General features: G+C 44.6%; 1 protein-coding gene across 1 annotated transcript in view; it reads left to right on the top strand.

The window, feature by feature from the left end:
• The window catches only part of RS1 (retinoschisin 1), a 28,857-nt gene extending 12,809 nt beyond the window's left edge, over positions 1–16,048 (top strand). The window contains exons 3-6 of the mRNA XM_083170697.1: positions 8,116–8,287; positions 9,118–9,259; positions 12,129–12,324; positions 15,870–16,048. Of these exons, the coding sequence (XP_083026823.1) occupies positions 8,116–8,287; positions 9,118–9,259; positions 12,129–12,324; positions 15,870–16,022 (663 nt within the window). The 3' untranslated portion in view covers positions 16,023–16,048. The remainder of the gene's footprint in view (positions 1–8,115; positions 8,288–9,117; positions 9,260–12,128; positions 12,325–15,869) is intronic.
• The last annotated feature ends 1,769 nt before the right edge of the window (positions 16,049–17,817 follow it).

The following is a 17,817-nucleotide window of genomic DNA, read 5'->3' on the forward strand; positions in this document are numbered from 1 at the left end:
CCATATGACATTATTTGAATTTTGGCTCAATCTGTGTGTTATTATGTAAATTTTGACTTAATCCATGTGGCATTATGTGAAATTTGGCTCAAACCGTGTGTGTTACTATGTAAATTTTGACTCAATCCATGTGGCATTATTTGAATTTTGGCTCAATCCATGTTGCATTATGTGAATTTTGGCTCAATCCGTGTGGCATTATGTGAATTTTGGCTCATTCCATTTGGCATCATGTGTAAGGGGCAAGTATAATGGGGTCTAGTATTTTGTTGCATAATGTGTAGAAGTTGTATATGGTGTTGACACGCCCCCTGTTGAGTGGCCACACACCCTTTTCCGGAGCGCACCTTTGGCGCGCGCACAATTACATCCTTCACTTGTCGCCATGGTGGGCCTGCGTACTTTAAATGCCAGGGCCTATTTTTAATTCCATTCCCACCCTCTCCTGCCGCTCTCTTAGCATGTACACTGGCACCACTAACACCGCACCTCCCCCACCCAAACCCTTTTTTATCATGGTGCCCCCCCTGTCATTTTATCCTGGATCCGCCCCTGGCCAGAACAGTGTGCGTTTCGGCAGTTCTAGGGGCAGAGCTCAGTTTTGCCTCTAACTGCCCACAGCAGCTCACCAGTTGTTAAGGTGTTTAGGGATAAACACCTTCTCTCTGCTGTGCACCACCCTCCCACTCAGGGCGGCAATACAGTTGTCTGTCCAGCCTCCCAAAGTCCCTTTACTTTGGCAGCAGCGTTGGTGGGAACATGAAAGTAGGGCCACCCTCGCCTGCAGCTGCAGTCATATGCAGAATAAAGCTTGCATTCCTCTGCAGCAATCATGTCTGAAGCCTCACCGGCTGCCCCCCACCCTAACTGGAGATTACAGTGCAGCTGAGGGCAATCAAGTCTATAGCTTACCGGCTGCCCCCCTCCCTCCCTGGAGATTACAGCGCAGCCACAAGCAGTCATGCCTGGAGCCCAGCAGGCTTCTCCCTCTGTGGAGATTAGACTGCCAGCTGCCCACCATGACTAAATGGATAGAATTGCCACTTGTCTGCCCCAAGGTTCCACACGTGGAGATCCTGCCTTCAACCCAGGTGGCAGGGAGGAAGGAAATTGTGTATGTGATGGGGTAATTATGTGTATATTTGCACTACAGTGGATGTTGTTATGTGTATAAGGGGAACACTACTATGCTTTGAAATATGATGAAGGGTCACTACATGTGGTGTAACATGATAAAGGGTCACTAAGTGTAGTGTAACGTGATGAAAGGTCACTATGGGCGAGATGTACTAAAGGGAAAATGCGGTAAAACCCCCGTTTTACCGCATTTTCCTATGTACTATTACCCGACCGCACCGTCACCGCAGTGTAGGGTATCGCCACCTTTGGGTGGCGATACCCTATAGAAGCCTATGGGCTTCTTTTCGCCGCCCGACGCCTCCGCCGAAAAACCCGCCGACCCCCCTCTCCCCCTCCCTCTCTTACCTGGTCCAGGTCCTCCTGGACCCGGAAGGTAACACCTTCCTCCCCCTAGTGACGCAGCCGGACGTCCTTCCGGCTGCAGGGGGGAGGAAGAGGCGCCGGGGACAGCTTGCATAGCTGTCCCCGGCGTGAAGGATGCAGAAGGGGGCAGAGAGGTGACGGAGACCCCCCGCACACCACATTCCAGGTATCGCGGGGGGCCTCCGTCACCGCATCGCGATGCTAGCCGCATATGTTAGTACATATGCGGCGGCATCGCGGCGGGGGGGCCGCGATGGGCGGCGATGTATTTTAATACATCCCGCCCTATGTGTGGTGGCATGTGATGAAGGGTTACTGCACGTGGTATAACGGGATGAAGGGTCACTACGTGTGGTGTAACATGATGAAGGGTCACTATGTGTGGTGTAACATGATGAAGGGTCACTATGTGTGATGTAACATGATGAAGGGTCACTATGTGTGGTGGAACAGGATGAAGGGTTACTGTGCATGGTTTAACGGGATGAAGGATCACTGCGTGTAGTCATTATGTGTGGTTTAATGTGATGAAGGGTCACTACGTGTGGTGTATAGTGATGATGGTTTGTAGGAGGTGCACCAAACACCCAAGCACTGGCCCTGGCTCCACCTAATGTAATGTGGGGTTGCTGGCAGGAAAAAAGACACACAAAGCGGGGGGTATTCAATCCCGGGCGATTTTTCTGCCATATGAAAAATCTGCAAATTTTGGTGGCAAATTGGACTCGCCCCAATTCAATCCCAGTGCTGATATTTTGTGGTAAAAACCCAGAAAATTCAGTGCATTGATAAAAGGTTAATTATCAGTATGTGAGCAATTTACCAGCCACGTTATCATCAAGATTACATGGAAAAATATAGAGCTGCGCACCCGACTTAAGTGAAAATGTAACAATTTATTAAAATTACATACATATAATACAGAATTAAGAATAAAAAGAATTAATAATAAAAATTATAAATTAAAAACACACAAAAAATAAGAAAAAATAGGGGGAGATGGATTATATAACCGGTTATATTAACTGTAATCCAGTCCTGGTATTGTTAAGTATAGTCAGGTTAGTACTGTTAAAAGTTGCAGTGTTAGTGACAGTCACTATGCATTCCGGGGTTTTGCATAATAATGTTAGATTTTTGTTAGACTGCAGTATGTTAGTAATTAGATGGAGTTTTACTCGCTTAGTATGTCTGGCCAGACAGTATGGGTACCTTACAGGCGACCTGGTGCTGCTTTCTCCTGTTCTCCCAGTCGATGGCGCTGATTAGCCAGAGTTACAACTTTATCCGGAGTCAAATTGATTTCAGGTAAGCTGGTCACAATGTATTCAATGGTATCCCGTCTCTCAAGTGTATTGCCAGTATCCTTGTGCTCTAACGCGTTTCCCCGCCTTCAAATTCTCAGCGGCTTCCTCAGAGAGTCTGCAGGTGGCAAAAAGTCCACAGATTAGTCCACAGTATGTAAGCAGTTAATTTGCACGCCCAAGTGTGACAGCGTCTCGGCTAACTAGGTTAATTCTTGCCTTTGGTGTCAGTCCAATAATAGGCTTAATAGCTGCGCTGTGCTGCATGTGTAGCTTCTTGATCACTTGGCACTGAAAGGAACCTTGTAAGCGAGGAGATCACCGCTATCAAAAGCTGGTTTAAAGCAGCAAGAATCTCTTGAACTCTGGTGGCATCTTGGTTGTGGGAATAACAGTGATGGAGCCCGTGGGGGAAGCAGATGGCAGGGTGCCCATCAACGTGCTTTGTCCCATCAATCCCCGGGACTTTTTCATAATAGAGCTACAATATAACTTCACTGCAAAATAAGAGCTGAATATCAGGGATACGGTCATTGGGTCTACAGTATGTTCGGCACACTATTTTATTCTCCCGCGCACACCCTAGTAGATGGTTGGGCATGAAATACCGCCTGTTGAGAAACATGTCGGATTGAAAAAATAGTGAAAAACCCCATGTCAACCTTTCGACTGTCGACCCCATGTCAACCTTTCGACCTAATGCTTGTGCCGACCTATTGACCCGTCGACTTAGACCTATGTCGACCTTGTCCCACGTCGTCATTTCCTCATGTCGACCTAATGCTTGTCGACCAACATGCTGTAGACCAAATGATCCTAACCCGAATATCAATACAGGTATTGTAAGCTATAAAACCTCCAACAGAAGCGCACAATATAAGAGAAAAGGAGGTGGTGCTGAATAAAAAATAAGCAGATTGTGATTGGTTACCCATAGCAACATCCCATGTGAAATAGAACTCCCATTTTAGTACATTTTGGCCAAAACCTCTAGGAAAATTGGCAAATCAGTAATACATTTTGCATCATTAATTGCATTTTCATTACTTTAAATAATTGGTTATGGCGAGAATGCAACGAATATTAAATGTTGCTATTATAACTCCAAGCCATATTTATATTTATATACGATATCCATACTAATTCTCTTCAGCTTTTTAGTCTTCTCCTTTACTCAATAAAAGCACATATAAAATAAAAGAAATTATAATAAGCTATGAAAACATTTGTGTTCTAAAAATTACCAATTATTATTTACTATGACCCTCTAGTTGTGGTGTGCAAACTCAAGCATATTCTGTGGAGGAGAAGAAGATAACAAGTTCATGACCTGGATGCTTACATATACATTTATTATAATAATCTATAACTGCAAAAATAATCCAGAAGCATTGTATGCAGCAAAGTATACAGTGACAGCATCTTTAATGTGTTATAGTTTTTTGTGCTTTAATGTAGTGAATGTAATGATAATTATTTATCTTTTCATATTTTGTATCCACAGCATCGACTTCTAATGAGGTGAGTGCATTATGTTTATTGTACTTATACCTGCTTGTAAACACTAACATGTGCTCCCATTTACAGGTAGACAGGTTCTGAGGCTGTATAATACTCCAGATCAATCAGTATTAGGACCACCTTCATTTTCGGCATACACATCATTGCTTAGGTTTACTATAGGTAACTCTTGTTGAAGAATAATATACTGTATAAAAGAGTTTAAACACACTCAGAACTCACGGACCTGGTGTGTAACTCTTTTCAGAGAGTGCTGTCTGGACAAATTAATATTCAGATAATTTTATGATTTAATTCATAATTTAGTGAATATTAATTTGGCCAGACAGAGCTCTCTGAAAAGAGTTAAACACCAGGTCCGTGACTTCTGAGTGTGTTTAAACTTTTTTTATACAGTATATTATTTTTTGAGAAGGTACAATCACTTCTTTCTGAGAGCAGCAGTCGGGACAAATATTAGAAAGTGCACTATAGACCACTAGAAGGGACCAGCACCTAATAATCATACTTGGGTTGTCTCTTGTTGAAGAGATATTGAGAGAACATATCAGTGGGTGGGAGGGGAGGGGAGGGTGCCAAGTCATGGCGCAACTGCATTTGGGGCTTTTCAATACATTAATACAGATTTTCCATTTACATATTTATTCATTTAAATGATCAAATGCCTGGTCAGCTTAACATGCCCCAAATCACAACAGCTATTGCTACTCAGGGGTGGAATTACGGGTGAGGGCGCCCCTAGGCACAACAATAATGCCCCCCACAGCCGCCTAATTGTATTACTGGGACATTTTTTATTTGTTATTCTGTATACATATTTACTAAGTAGGACAGAATACAGGGACAGTATCTGCAGTATTTACACTCTATTTAAGATGGAATATGGCATAGTACAGTGGATAATCTGCAGTTACTGCTAAATTTCAGGCTGACCGTACTATCACAAGCATTCGAGTGCCGCCCCCAAACATGTGCCGCCCCGAGGCACGTGCCTCACGTGCCTAATGGGAAATTTGGCTCTGGTGCTACTGTGTGTACTGTATAATGAGGCATTCATTCTAGACTACTAATGCTAAACATAGTCCCTTACTGCACTAAAGTAGGTATGTCAGAGAGTGGCGACAGGTTGCCCCCCGAAACCGTTAGCTGTAATCACTTAAGGGGCATACACATGGGGCGATTACAGATTACAGCTGACTAGATTGCTTAGAAATGAAGCATGGATGGCTCTGCATGTATGGCCCCCACTACGGAAATGCGTGGTCCTGCGCATTGCTAACATCTGACTAGTTTTTAGCCCTGTACACACAGGGCGAATGAGAAGCATGTTCTGAGCGACGTGCTTAAGCACGGATCGCTCAGCACACAATGCTGAACACCTGCGATGTGCGCTAAGTGATCCGTGCATTACAATGCTCTCTAAAGAACGCTGGCAATGACTAGATTTTGACTACATTGCAGCGCCCTGGGGTGCTGGGAAAAGCCCAGGGTTTCGGCTTTGGCTCTTGAAATAACTTTATTGGTACTCTAGCTTCCAGCTGTGGCATAACTGACTAGTGGAGCCCGATGCTGGTTTTAAAAAAAAAGTACCCCATATTTTTAGAACCAGAACCGGTCCAAGAGCCCAGTTCTGGTTCTATAAATACAGGGAACTTCTACACATTTTTTTCCCTATATTCCTGGAACCATCACTGACTTAAAGAGTACGGGTCTGTTTGTACTTAGAAAGCGGGACGCCAAGCTGTTTTTTATTTTTTTATTTTACCTCTTTCTTTTACTTTAACATACCCAAGCACTGCACAGATGTGACTAATCCGTGCATGCTACTGACAAAATGTGATCCATTTTATATTCACATTTTTAGCAAAATTATCGTTTTTTTTTTTTATCTTCAATACATTTTTATTTAGTTTCAAAATAAGTACAACATGGGGGAGGATCCAGAGGCCAGTATTCAATTCAATGCTGTCTTTCACTATGTGCAGCGAATCCTGTTTAGGATTTGCTGCACATTTGTCGGCATCCGGAGGGCTAGGATTCGCAGCCAGCCCTCCCTCTCCCCCTATTCAATGCGCCAGGGGGTCGATACCCCTGATGGCGAATCCCCCCCCCCCCGGTGAATGCCGCAGGGAGCCGAGGGGACGGTTTAAGGCAGGGAGATGGAAGCCTCCCTGCCTGTGCCGGATGCTGCACACAGCAGCAGGGGGGAGAAGAAGGGCTGGTGGGGACACAGGCAGCAGAAGCAGCAGAAGACTGGGCAGGCGGGGAGCTGCAGGGAGCACTGCGCTTGTCCCACTCGTGCATATGTAATGAGCGGGACCAGTGTGCAGTGAATATTAATGAGCGACTCCCCTGCTGACGTCATGTCAAAAAAAATTAAATTAAATATATATTCATGTGCAAGTACATGAATACAAATAGCATGCCCCTGATTTTTTGACACCAAAAAAAAAATATTTATTTTAAAAGAATACATTCCAGTTCACCTTAAAAAGATGTCAAATGCAAAACGGTTAATTATGGCGAAAATCATGGAGAAAGCCGTTCTCCATCCTAGCATTGAATACACTCTCGGCGAATCACAGTGAAAACCCCATTGAAATACTGTACACCAGCAAATTGCAGCGAGCATGAAACGGAGAACTGGCCGGCATTTACTGTTCGCTTTCGGCGAACCGTGATTGTTGAATAGGGTGAATCAGATTTTCAGTGAAAAGATTCACCGCGTAGCGTGAAAACAGCCCAATTCGCAAAAAAAACCCCAGTGACTCCAGAGCATTGAATACTGCCCAGAAAATAGAAAAGGGAGGGGGGAAAAGATATCTCGCAAGAGTTTCAGCACTTGGAGCATACAATATTGCAACATTAGAAAATATTAGGAGGAACAATTTCAATAGACGAGCCTTTGACAACTGATGGAGGGAGGTAAAATATGAAACCCACTATGATCTAGTTTGGGAATGGTGTGATTTTGGGGACAGTGTCGCTACAGTATGTCATTTATCAGCAGTTGCTGATAGGGATTCAGTATGAAATCCCGGCGGTCGGGATCCCAGCGTTCAAAATCCCGACGCCGGAATCCCGACCGCCAAAATCCCGACAAGGGGGGGGGCGTGGATCGTGACAAGGGGGGGACGGTGCCTCGCTACGCTCGGCATGCTAATTTATTCTCCCTACGGGGGTGTCGTGGAGGGAGAAACTGTCGGGATTTCGGCGGTCGGGATTCTGGCGTCGGGATTCTGAACGCCGGGATCCCGACCGCCGGGATTTAAACTGCATCCCGCTGATAGGAATGATACAGTAGTACATTTTCATGTATTCCTGATGCCTATGAAAGATCCTGTCAATAGTCTATTTATTCATACAAGTGTGTTCTATCATGATTTTCATCCGTATTTGAGCAAACTTTTCTGTGTTTATTAAATTCCTGAACTGGGATTCCTAGACGAGATTGCCTCATTCATACCTATCTGATCTTAGTAAATGTTGCCCATGTCTGCTTGCTTTAGTGGCCAACACTCCATTTTTATTTTTCTTGCTTCATGATACATGCCTGGTTTATCCGTATTGGGTTCCACAATCGAAGGTAGCACTGATCCAACTCACCACGGGTTCAGGGGGTGGATCCTTAATTACCAGAGCAATTTAATATTGCTACAGAGCTACTCTAAGAACAGCTCTTCCTGCAATCCCTAACACTGCTAGAGGTAGCCGTAATACTAAATGAAAACACAAACAAAAAAAAATTACTACTTATATTAAATGTTATCCACTTTAAACATTGGAGACATTATTCAATGGTTGCTACTCCTTGGGAAACTTGGCAAAAATAATCCATGCTACATACATTTCCTATGCTTGTTTTCTACAGTGGCTTGGTAAATCCTGCAAGTGTGACTGCCAGGGAGGCTCCGGATCAATATTATCTTCTAGAATGACTGTATTGGATTGTATGCCAGGTAATTTTTAACTTTTAGTTACTTTAAGACTTCATTAGTTCTGAAAATAGATGAGATATAAGCAAGATACATGCTGTATATAGTGGTAACGTATTACTGCAGTAATATATAAAGCCTGTATCCCTGATGAAAAATCTAATAAAAAATGTGAAATGTTGGCATAACACCAGTTTGGTCCTTTGATTATATTTGAAAATCCGGAGGAGTGCCGTCCTGTACATGTATATATTACAGTCTGTGACTCAGGGCTGAGGGAAGGCACCCAGATATTTACCTTTTTGTAAGTGGAGTGCCTATTTCTCGTATATATGCCAGCGACAAGGGGGGGGATTGGGGGGTCACATAGGCGTAGAGCAGTAAGAGCGCCTCTCCCCTTCCTGTCGATTTCCCGCTCTTCACACACCTGCAGACCTTATTGGATGAATACATTGCGGGTGCTAACAAGCAGAGGAAGGGGATGAGCAGCTGGCATCCGGTGATGTCATTGTACCATTTGTAAGAGAACGCCCAGTGTTCTTATGGGAACGCCCATGAAAGGCTGGGCGTTCCCATATGTAAATTCTCCAGCCCGCCGCCTCACGTCCCTCCATGCCCCCCGCACACACACTTGGGTGGGTGCACCCAGCGAACACCCTGTTCGCCGTGGCCGCACGGACCCTGCGTCTGCACATGCGCAGAAATGCGTCTGTGCATACGCAGACGCAAAACATTGCTCCCCCGTGCGAACACACGGGGGAACGAATGAACCAGAATAACCCCCATTGTACATTTGCCAAATGCTGGTACATTGTAATTTACATTGTAATACTGATCTATTACTTGTTTTTCAGAATGTCCATATCATAAACCAATTGGATTTGAATCAGGTGCTGTCACTGAAGACCAAATTACTTGTTCAAACCAAGATCAGTACATAGGATGGTATTCTTCCTGGACACCAAATAAAGCGCGGCTCAACTGCCAAGGATTTGGGTGAGAAAGTGCATTTATTGCATGTTGTAGAAATATTATATACACCGTCACGTATCTAGTGAGGTGGTCTATTGTCAGCTGTGGAGCCTGAATGTTTGAAAATTGTACAAAGAAAGCTCATATGATGTTTGATTGAGTAGTTAGAATGCAGTCAAGTCTCAAGATCTCTGATGCCACAATAATGTGTCATACTGCGCTATTGGAACCTCTACAATAGCCTATAGCTAATAAATCAGCTCATGTAGCATTGGATACATTTGTGATCTGAAAATTATGATGAAAAGATGTACGCAGTTAATCTCTGCACATGTGGCTGCAGCAGGAACGCTCAGCCCACCACAATCGTCTGAGCGGAGCTGTGCCTATTTTCATAATAGGCAAAGCCCCACGATATAGGGAAAGCCAGTGCAAGCACTAGCTCTCCCTGTGTTCTATACCGGCATTCCTGCAGGGCACACACATGGAGTGTTCCGTGCTCCTTTTCTAAGTGATCTAGTGGGTCTGAAATCGCCCTGTGTGTATGCCCCTTTGGATGCATGTGCTCAGTCATATGCATCCAGCTCCTTGCCCCCACCAGTGTCTTTCTGCCCCTATAGTCTCATCCTCCACTTTGAGTAATGCCCCATACACATGGTGCGATTCTGCCTTGCTTTTGATTCGATTTTGTCCAAATCAAATTGACATGGAACTGTTTTCAGCCGCATTCAATGACGATTCGATCCCACTGCATGGAAATCGAATAGAAAAATGTGCAGGTAAGGCTATGTAGTACAGATCGGTACTACACACGGGGCCCCTCTCATTCACTGCCGGCTCTCACCAGAATGTCCCCGCTGGTGAGCGCTGGCAGAGAGGGACTCCATTACACTGGGATTCACGAGCATCTCACACGCAAGCGCGTCCCAATCAGTCGGCAGCTGGGCGGCAGGACCCTGCCCGTCTCCGCTTCAGGGAGAAGTGCAGGGTTAGGAGGGGTGTGGGAGACCGTCGGCGAGGAGCTCAGTTGGAATGAGGCACGCGAGGGTATTGTGCCCGCGCGCCCCCTTCCGACGGCTGGCGGAGGATGGCGATTCTCTCAACAGCCCCCGCAAGCATGAGAGGGGATCCATATGTATATAGTCCAAATCGAATGTGTTTAGCTTGCCATGCGATTTGATCGAATAGCAAGGCAATCACACCGTGTGTACACCCCTTTAGACACATTTGCAAACCAAACATTCTTGGAGTGACGCACAAAAAGCATATTTACTGTACATATGTGCAGGATCTTATGTGCATCTAGCTCAAAAACGATGCTTATTTACACCGTAATAGCTTGACAATGTTAGTAATAAATGGCATTAACATTAGTTTATTTTACTCAATACAATACTGTAATTAAGTGTCACAGAAACAAATACTGAAGTAATATCATCTTGACAATAATATAAACACTTCCACATCTGCTGTTCATTCCTTGAAAAGTTGAATGCAATAGCAAAAATGGAAACGGCAAGCAATACAAATACATGGCCAAACTTGGTGATAATTTATATACAGTAGCTGCAATGCTATTCTTTAAATATTGTCTGCTGGAAGGTTATTGTGAAATTAATACGCAATCAGCTAATCAGCAGCGTCTGGGAAATAGGTCCACATCTAATTATGTCAGAATTACATTATCAAGCTTTGTGCTTTTCTACCCTAACCTGCCATTGTTCAGCCCCTCTCTAGGCCTTAGGAAATGGAAATGCGTATCAATGCTGTAATTAGCTCTCGTGGAACCCTATCCTGCCCCCCCCCCCCCCCCCTTTTGCATTTGATATCACGCAAAGAGGATGGGGTCATCAGCATTCGGAAACCACAGTGGCCTCCGCTGTGAGGGGCTCTTCTGCCGCGCTACTGGCTTGCAGGGTGCCATTCCATGCACCTTGAATACCAGAAACAGGTGTAGGGGGGAGGGTGATGTGCTTGGTGTGGCACACTGCTCGTCCAGGTGCCAGATGATTTCCCGAAATCAATATCCCGACAGTCAATATACCAACATCGGAATCCCGACTGCCAGGGGATGCAGTTTAAATCCCAGCGGTCGGGATCCCGGCGTTCAAAATCCCGACGCCGGAATCCCGAACGCCGAAAAACTGACACTTTCTCCCCCCGTGGGTGTCCACGACACCCTCAGAGGGAGATTAAATTAGTGTGCCGAGCGTAGCGAGGAATCGTGCCCGCTGCGTGGCGAGCGCAGCGAGCCCGCAAGGGGGGGCGATCCACGTCCCCCCCTTGTCGGAATTTCGGCGTTCGGGATTCCGGCGTCGGGATTTTGAATACCGGGATCCCGAGCGCTGGCTTTTCATGCCGAATCCACTGCCAGTGCTCCAACAAAGGGGATCCTGTCTGACAGGTACTGTTCTCCCTTGTCTGGGTCCACGACCCCCATAGAGGGAGAATGAAACCTGTGGCAAGCAAAGCTTTACGCTGGCCCCCCTATCGGAGCACCGGCAGTTGGGATTCCGATGTCGGTATATTGACTGTTGGAATCACAATTGTCAGGCAGTTATACCACACCCACCCGTCCATGTGTAATTACAGCCCTTATGTGCAGTATGGAGATGCGGGTATTAGCAGAACAGATTTTGGGATCTTTTTACAGTTGTAAGCTTAAAAAATATATATATTTTTTCTGCATCCTCCATAAGTTTCAGTGGGGGCTGTATATAAATGTTATTTAGAGAAGTGTTAATTATGAAAAAGTTTCTGTAGATTTTCCTAAATAGACGCTTCTATTAATACAAACCATGGGATTAAAAAAGAAAATCAAGTTAAAAATGCTGCTTTCTATATCGTATATCTGGTAATCAGTTGAATGTTCTGCTCTTTCTTTTAAATAAAGCTGTGCGTGGCTATCCAAATTCCAAGACAATGGTCAGTGGCTTCAAATCGATCTGAAGGAATTAAAAGTGATTTCTGGCATTATGACCCAGGGGAGATGTGACACGGATGAGTGGATGACAAAGTACAGCGTACAGTACAGAGTGGATGAAAATTTAAATTGGGTTTACTACAAAGATCAAACTGGAAACAATCGGGTTAGTAATAAACGCTTACTATTTCACTACAGAAAATATTCATTAGTGTTATGTCGCAGTGTTGTGCTGTGGAATATTCATTAGTGTTATGTCACAGTGTTGTGCTGTGGAAAAACAATAATACCACGGGAGAAATCAGAGCAGGGAGATGCAGGGGAATCCTTTTAGGCCCAGGTTATTCTAATCATACAAAACACATGTTAGAATTATTATTCATATATACTAAACTATAATGTTGGCATCAGGCTGGAAGATAATTATGGCCCTTATTCTAGTTGAATCGGTCGGATGCATATTTTCGGACGGCCACCGAATGCGGTAAGATGTAGAACGAATGGACCACGAGTGGATGTTTCATATGAACACCTCCCCCATCTGTGGAACCCTCCCCCATTCTCCGATGGTCGCCGACCATTGAATGATGCTCCAGACCACTTGGACATTTTTCTGTGTGAAAGCAGGGATATGGGTGGGCAGCTGACATCCATCTATGTCAGCTGTCCGCCCCCCACATGTGCGTCACGGCCGGATTACCGTACGCACGCCCAGAGTTTTCAAGGGAACAATCATGAAACGTGGGGCGTACGCATATGGTAATGAGACCAAACAGCCATTCACACCCCTCTCCACCCTCTGCTCGGATGGTTCCGACCGATAATTTTCTGCATGGAATTCACTCCTTGTTTAGATGCGTAAGGCGTTCGCACATGCGCAGAAACACCTCTGCACATGCACAAACACAACACATCGGCTGTCCGACCGAACACGCAGCCGTCCAACTCAATCAGAATAAGGGCCTATATCCATACTCCGTAGTGCTTCATAATAATATATATAGGTGCATCATTGTTTTACTCCACCCTACACATGCAGTACTCAGTATTTTTTAATATATTGGGGGATATTCTGGTTCACTCCTTCTGGCAAATTCCTTCTTAGATGGACAAAACCATGTGTACTGCAGGGGGCTGATGTAAAATGTGCAGAGAGAATTAGATTTGGGTGAGTTATTTTGTTTCTGTGCAGGGAAAATACTGACTGCTTTATTTTTACACTGCAATATAGATCTCACTTTGAAGTAAAACCCCACCCAAATTTAACTCTCTCTGCACAAGTAACATCTACCCCACCAGCAGTGCAAATTGTTTTGTCCATCTAAGAAGTAATTGGCCAGAAGGAGTGAACCAGAATAATCCCCATTGTTTTATCATTTGCCATTTTACTGTATTTGTGATAATAATTTAGCTGTATGGCACAAATGTGCATGAAATCATACATGCACCCAAGCAGCCTTTTGCATGTTTGTGGGACATGTGATGTAACACATGTGCAGGAAATACATGGGTTGATAGAGAAGTAATATCACCTTATAAAGGGTCCCTCTGTACAGATGACAGACATAGATGGAGGCGTCTAACATGGATAATAAGTCACAGTACTGTAAGTTATTAATAGCCATACACAGTATCACTTATCATACGTAATACATACAGATGTCTGGTGGTCAGAATACCAACGCCAGCATCCTGAAGAAGGGAACCCCTACATAGGTCAGGTAAGTATACTTACCTTTCCCCTTAACCCCAAACCATTCTTTCCCACAGCCTAACCCTCCCCTTCTCAGCCTGACCATAACCCTCCTCGCTAGTACCTAACCATACCCGTAACCTCCCTCCACTGCAGCCTAATCCTAAATCCCACTCTCATCCCCAGCATGACACTAACCCGCCATGCATACTCACCGCTTGGCATCCCGCCAGTCAGGATCCCGGTACTGGCATTTCAATTGATGTATGGATTCTGCAGTAGTCCAGATGCCGGTATTGGTATAGTGATCGCCAACATCCCAACCCTATCATATACTTTACCAAAACATTCTCCTTTAGCTACTGTAACCACTGTGGGGTAATCATCTTTCCCACCAGTCTGTGCAAGCATCTCCAAGGAATGGATTAGAACTCTGCTCAGCATCAGCAACTAATATGCATATGGACGCTCCAAGCTAATATTTATATTAGTTCTGGCTTTCTCCATGGTTCCTTCGCCACTTTATTACATCTGTATACATTTATAACTGGAAATAATACAGTTCTAATTGTGCCATATTTGCAGAGTGTAGCTCGTGTATGACCCAGACTAATGTTCCTCACTATTGTCTTAAGGCTGTGGGACTTTAGAAGTCATTGCATTGCTTACATGTGTTCTCCTGGCTAAAGAAAGTAGTCTGTAGATAAAAAAAGCATAATGTCAGGCCTCAGAGGGATTGCAGCTTTGCACATTAGTGATCATTGCTGGGATTGAATTCATGTAATATTTCATATAAAGCCACAACCACATAAGCCTTGTGTTTATATGGGTTGGGAACCATAATGCAGCGCTCTGTATGCCGAAGGTTAGAATCCAGGTGACAGAATCCTGATTTTGGTAAGTATTGTAACCCTAACCCACCCTTCCCATAGCCGAACCCTAACTATCCCCTATGGCAGTCTGATCCCAATACTTACCTTTGGTATTTAGAAAATAGGGATTCTGCAACCGGGATTCTCACCATTAGCATGTGTGGAATATTAACTATCTTTGTTTATACTTGTCCTTCATCCATAGTTAATACATGTACATGTGTTTTTTTATAAAACTTCCCTGCATCTTCTTTTGATTGTAAAATCCAAAATGCAAGCAGAGCTCTTTCACCTTTTGTTTTATTGATCTGCTGTTAGGAAATACACAAGTAATTATATAAGACCCCTAGAGTCACACTAGCAATGTCTTCTGCCAATAACAGCCGCCTGTTATACAACTTAATCACCAGTACTTAGGATGCTGCCTGGACTTATGCTCATAAAAGTAGCTGCTTATACAATTATCGGGTGATCACTGGATAACAACAGGAGTGTACCACTGGCACTGAGTTTCAAAGGTAAACTCTGCAAATACTGGAACAGAGTGAAAGACGGTAATAATAGCAAAAGCAATATAGTACTGTATTGAATGTCAATTCCAACAAACAATGCCTGGAGTCAGGCAGGGTGGACATAGTCACCTTACTTCTGCTTGTCGCAGGACTGAGAATCAACAGGTGAGGGAGCTTTATTGCAGCCTTCAACTTATTCCCAAGCAGGACCAGGGTTTCTAGGAGCAGAATGAACTACTAGGGAGGAGCCAGGCTAGCTGCATTATATCAGAAGCAGGGACCAATAGGCTTCTTACAATCCAATCCAGCCTCTGATAATGACAACGTTGGTGCAGCTATGTCACTGCACATTCTACAACTGCATCCCGACCAAATAATTATTGCCTCCATTGGGGAAAACTTCAAATATCCGCAAACAACCCACCAAGGAGTACAGTTCAGTATGTGTCAATTCTCAATGCACATAAGCACATAATTACTCGATGTTGCATTAGATTGTTATTCAATGAAACATGTTACAGCTTTAAATGCAGCTTTTCCACTGATAATAATTAAGAGCATACAGTATTTGCTGTAATTTTTTTTTTCTTTCGATGTATCATACAGGTGAACTTTCAATAACTGTTTCCACTAGGTTTTCTATGGGAATTCAGATCGGTCATCTACAGTACAGAACTTCCTGCGACCTCCAATCATAGCTCGTTACATCAGGATTATCCCGCTAGGCTGGCATGTTCGCATAGCTATAAGAATGGAGTTGCTAGAGTGTCTGAGCAAATGTGCTTAAATCTCTGATATAATTTGTATAAGAAAGCGAGAGTAGTGGACATAATTGAATAAAAGATTAAACCCATGATCCCTGCAATATTGACCTCAATATAAGTTTAATGATTTTAATAAAGCATATGGCAAGTAGTGCTGCTGGTTGTGTACGTTTGTTCTCACTTTAAAGGTTATGTAATAACATAATGTAATGACATTGTCCTGCAGCCCGCGCCCTCCTTCATCCGGGACCCTCTGCTGACAGCATCAATTCGTAGCAGTGTAGGGTCTTATCTTTAGAGGGTTCAGACTCTAATATGCATGTGCAGAGCTACGGAAAAATGGCGCGGCTGACATTTTTTCCAGAGATTTTTGCAGCGCTGACGTAGGGAAATGAAGGCCTATCATAGTAAGTATTAGAAATTATGCCTTTCTGTTTCTTGTGGGCACCTCTGGGGCCTCCTGACCCCTTCTTTCTGTGCGTGTGACATCACAACACGGATAAACAAACTAGCGAGCGCCCGTGGAGCCAGCACAAAGACACCTGCCTAGTCACCTGTGCTGGCTGACATCTGTCTTTGTTGGTTGGCTCTCTGGTGGTTGGGGCAAAGCAAAAGAGAAATTTATCTTATTGGTTGTTATGGGCAACATCATCCCCTTTTTCATTTTTAGATTTTAAAAAGACAAAAGTTTGGAGGTATGCGTTACATCTGTGTTTGATTAGTAGTATGGTGTCTGAATCTGTACTATGGGGTAGATGTATGAAGCAGTGATAAGGGAGGAGAAGTGATAAAGTGCCTGGTACTTTATAACCGGCCAATCAGCTCCTGACTGTTAAGTTACAGGCTGGGTTTAAAAAGAACAGTCAGGAGCTGATTGGCCGGTGATAAAGTATAAGGCACTTTATCACTTCTCCTCTGTTATCACTGCTTCATAGATCTACCCCTGTGTCTCTGTACGAGCTCCATTGCGACACATGCCTTGTGTAATTTACATGTATGCACAGGCGGATTCAGCTAAGGGGGCACCAAGGCAATGTTAAAACTTTTCCTTATACTGTAGCTGACAGTGAGTGATAGGTTGCATTATGGCATCTTACTTCATGTGCTGTACTCACTCTCCATGTATATGCCTGTCTAGGGGCCCCCTGCTGCTAGAGTACAGGTAGAGGCTCTGAGAAGGATTGTTTTGATTCCGCACAGAAAACTTTACTTACTGAACTAGTTACATATAGCCACAATACTGGTCTATCCCCTTCTTACACAAGGGGTGGTGCTACCGGCTAGCGGCCAATCAGGAGCCGAGAAAGTCGGCTCCTGATTGGCCGCTAGGCGGCCAATAGAATCATCCGGAGGAAAGGCGTGGAAGATGAAAATCTCTTCGCCTCTCCAGTCCGAGGGCGGGTACCACAGCAGCCGGGAGCAGCGCGTCTGCCAAAGAGGATGCCGATGTCGTCGCCGGGGACCAGGTGAGTAGGATTTCCTTCCTCAGGTACCCCTGTGGACTTCATCGGATCCTGGACCCCGGACCAGCCCCGGAACCAGGACCAAGGCCCCGGAACCGGACTCTTCAGCCCTGGAGCCCCGGAACCCCAAGGACCAGCCCCGGAACCAGGACCAAGGCCCCGGAACCGGACTCTTCTGCCCTGGAGCCCCGGAGCCCGGACCCAGGGACCGACCTACGGGCTCAAGGTAGGTAAGTATCAGTGTGTGTGGGCTGTGTATGTATTAAACTTTTATTTTTCAGGTTGTCAGTGTGTTTTATTTAACTATTTCTTGTACTATGGAACTACAAGTACCAGCGGGCTCTTTAATGCCCCG

The sequence above is a fragment of the Crinia signifera genome, chromosome 2 (assembly GCF_055691185.1).
Source record: "Crinia signifera chromosome 2, ASM5569118v1, whole genome shotgun sequence".
NCBI classification, from domain to species: Eukaryota; Metazoa; Chordata; class Amphibia; order Anura; family Myobatrachidae; genus Crinia; species Crinia signifera.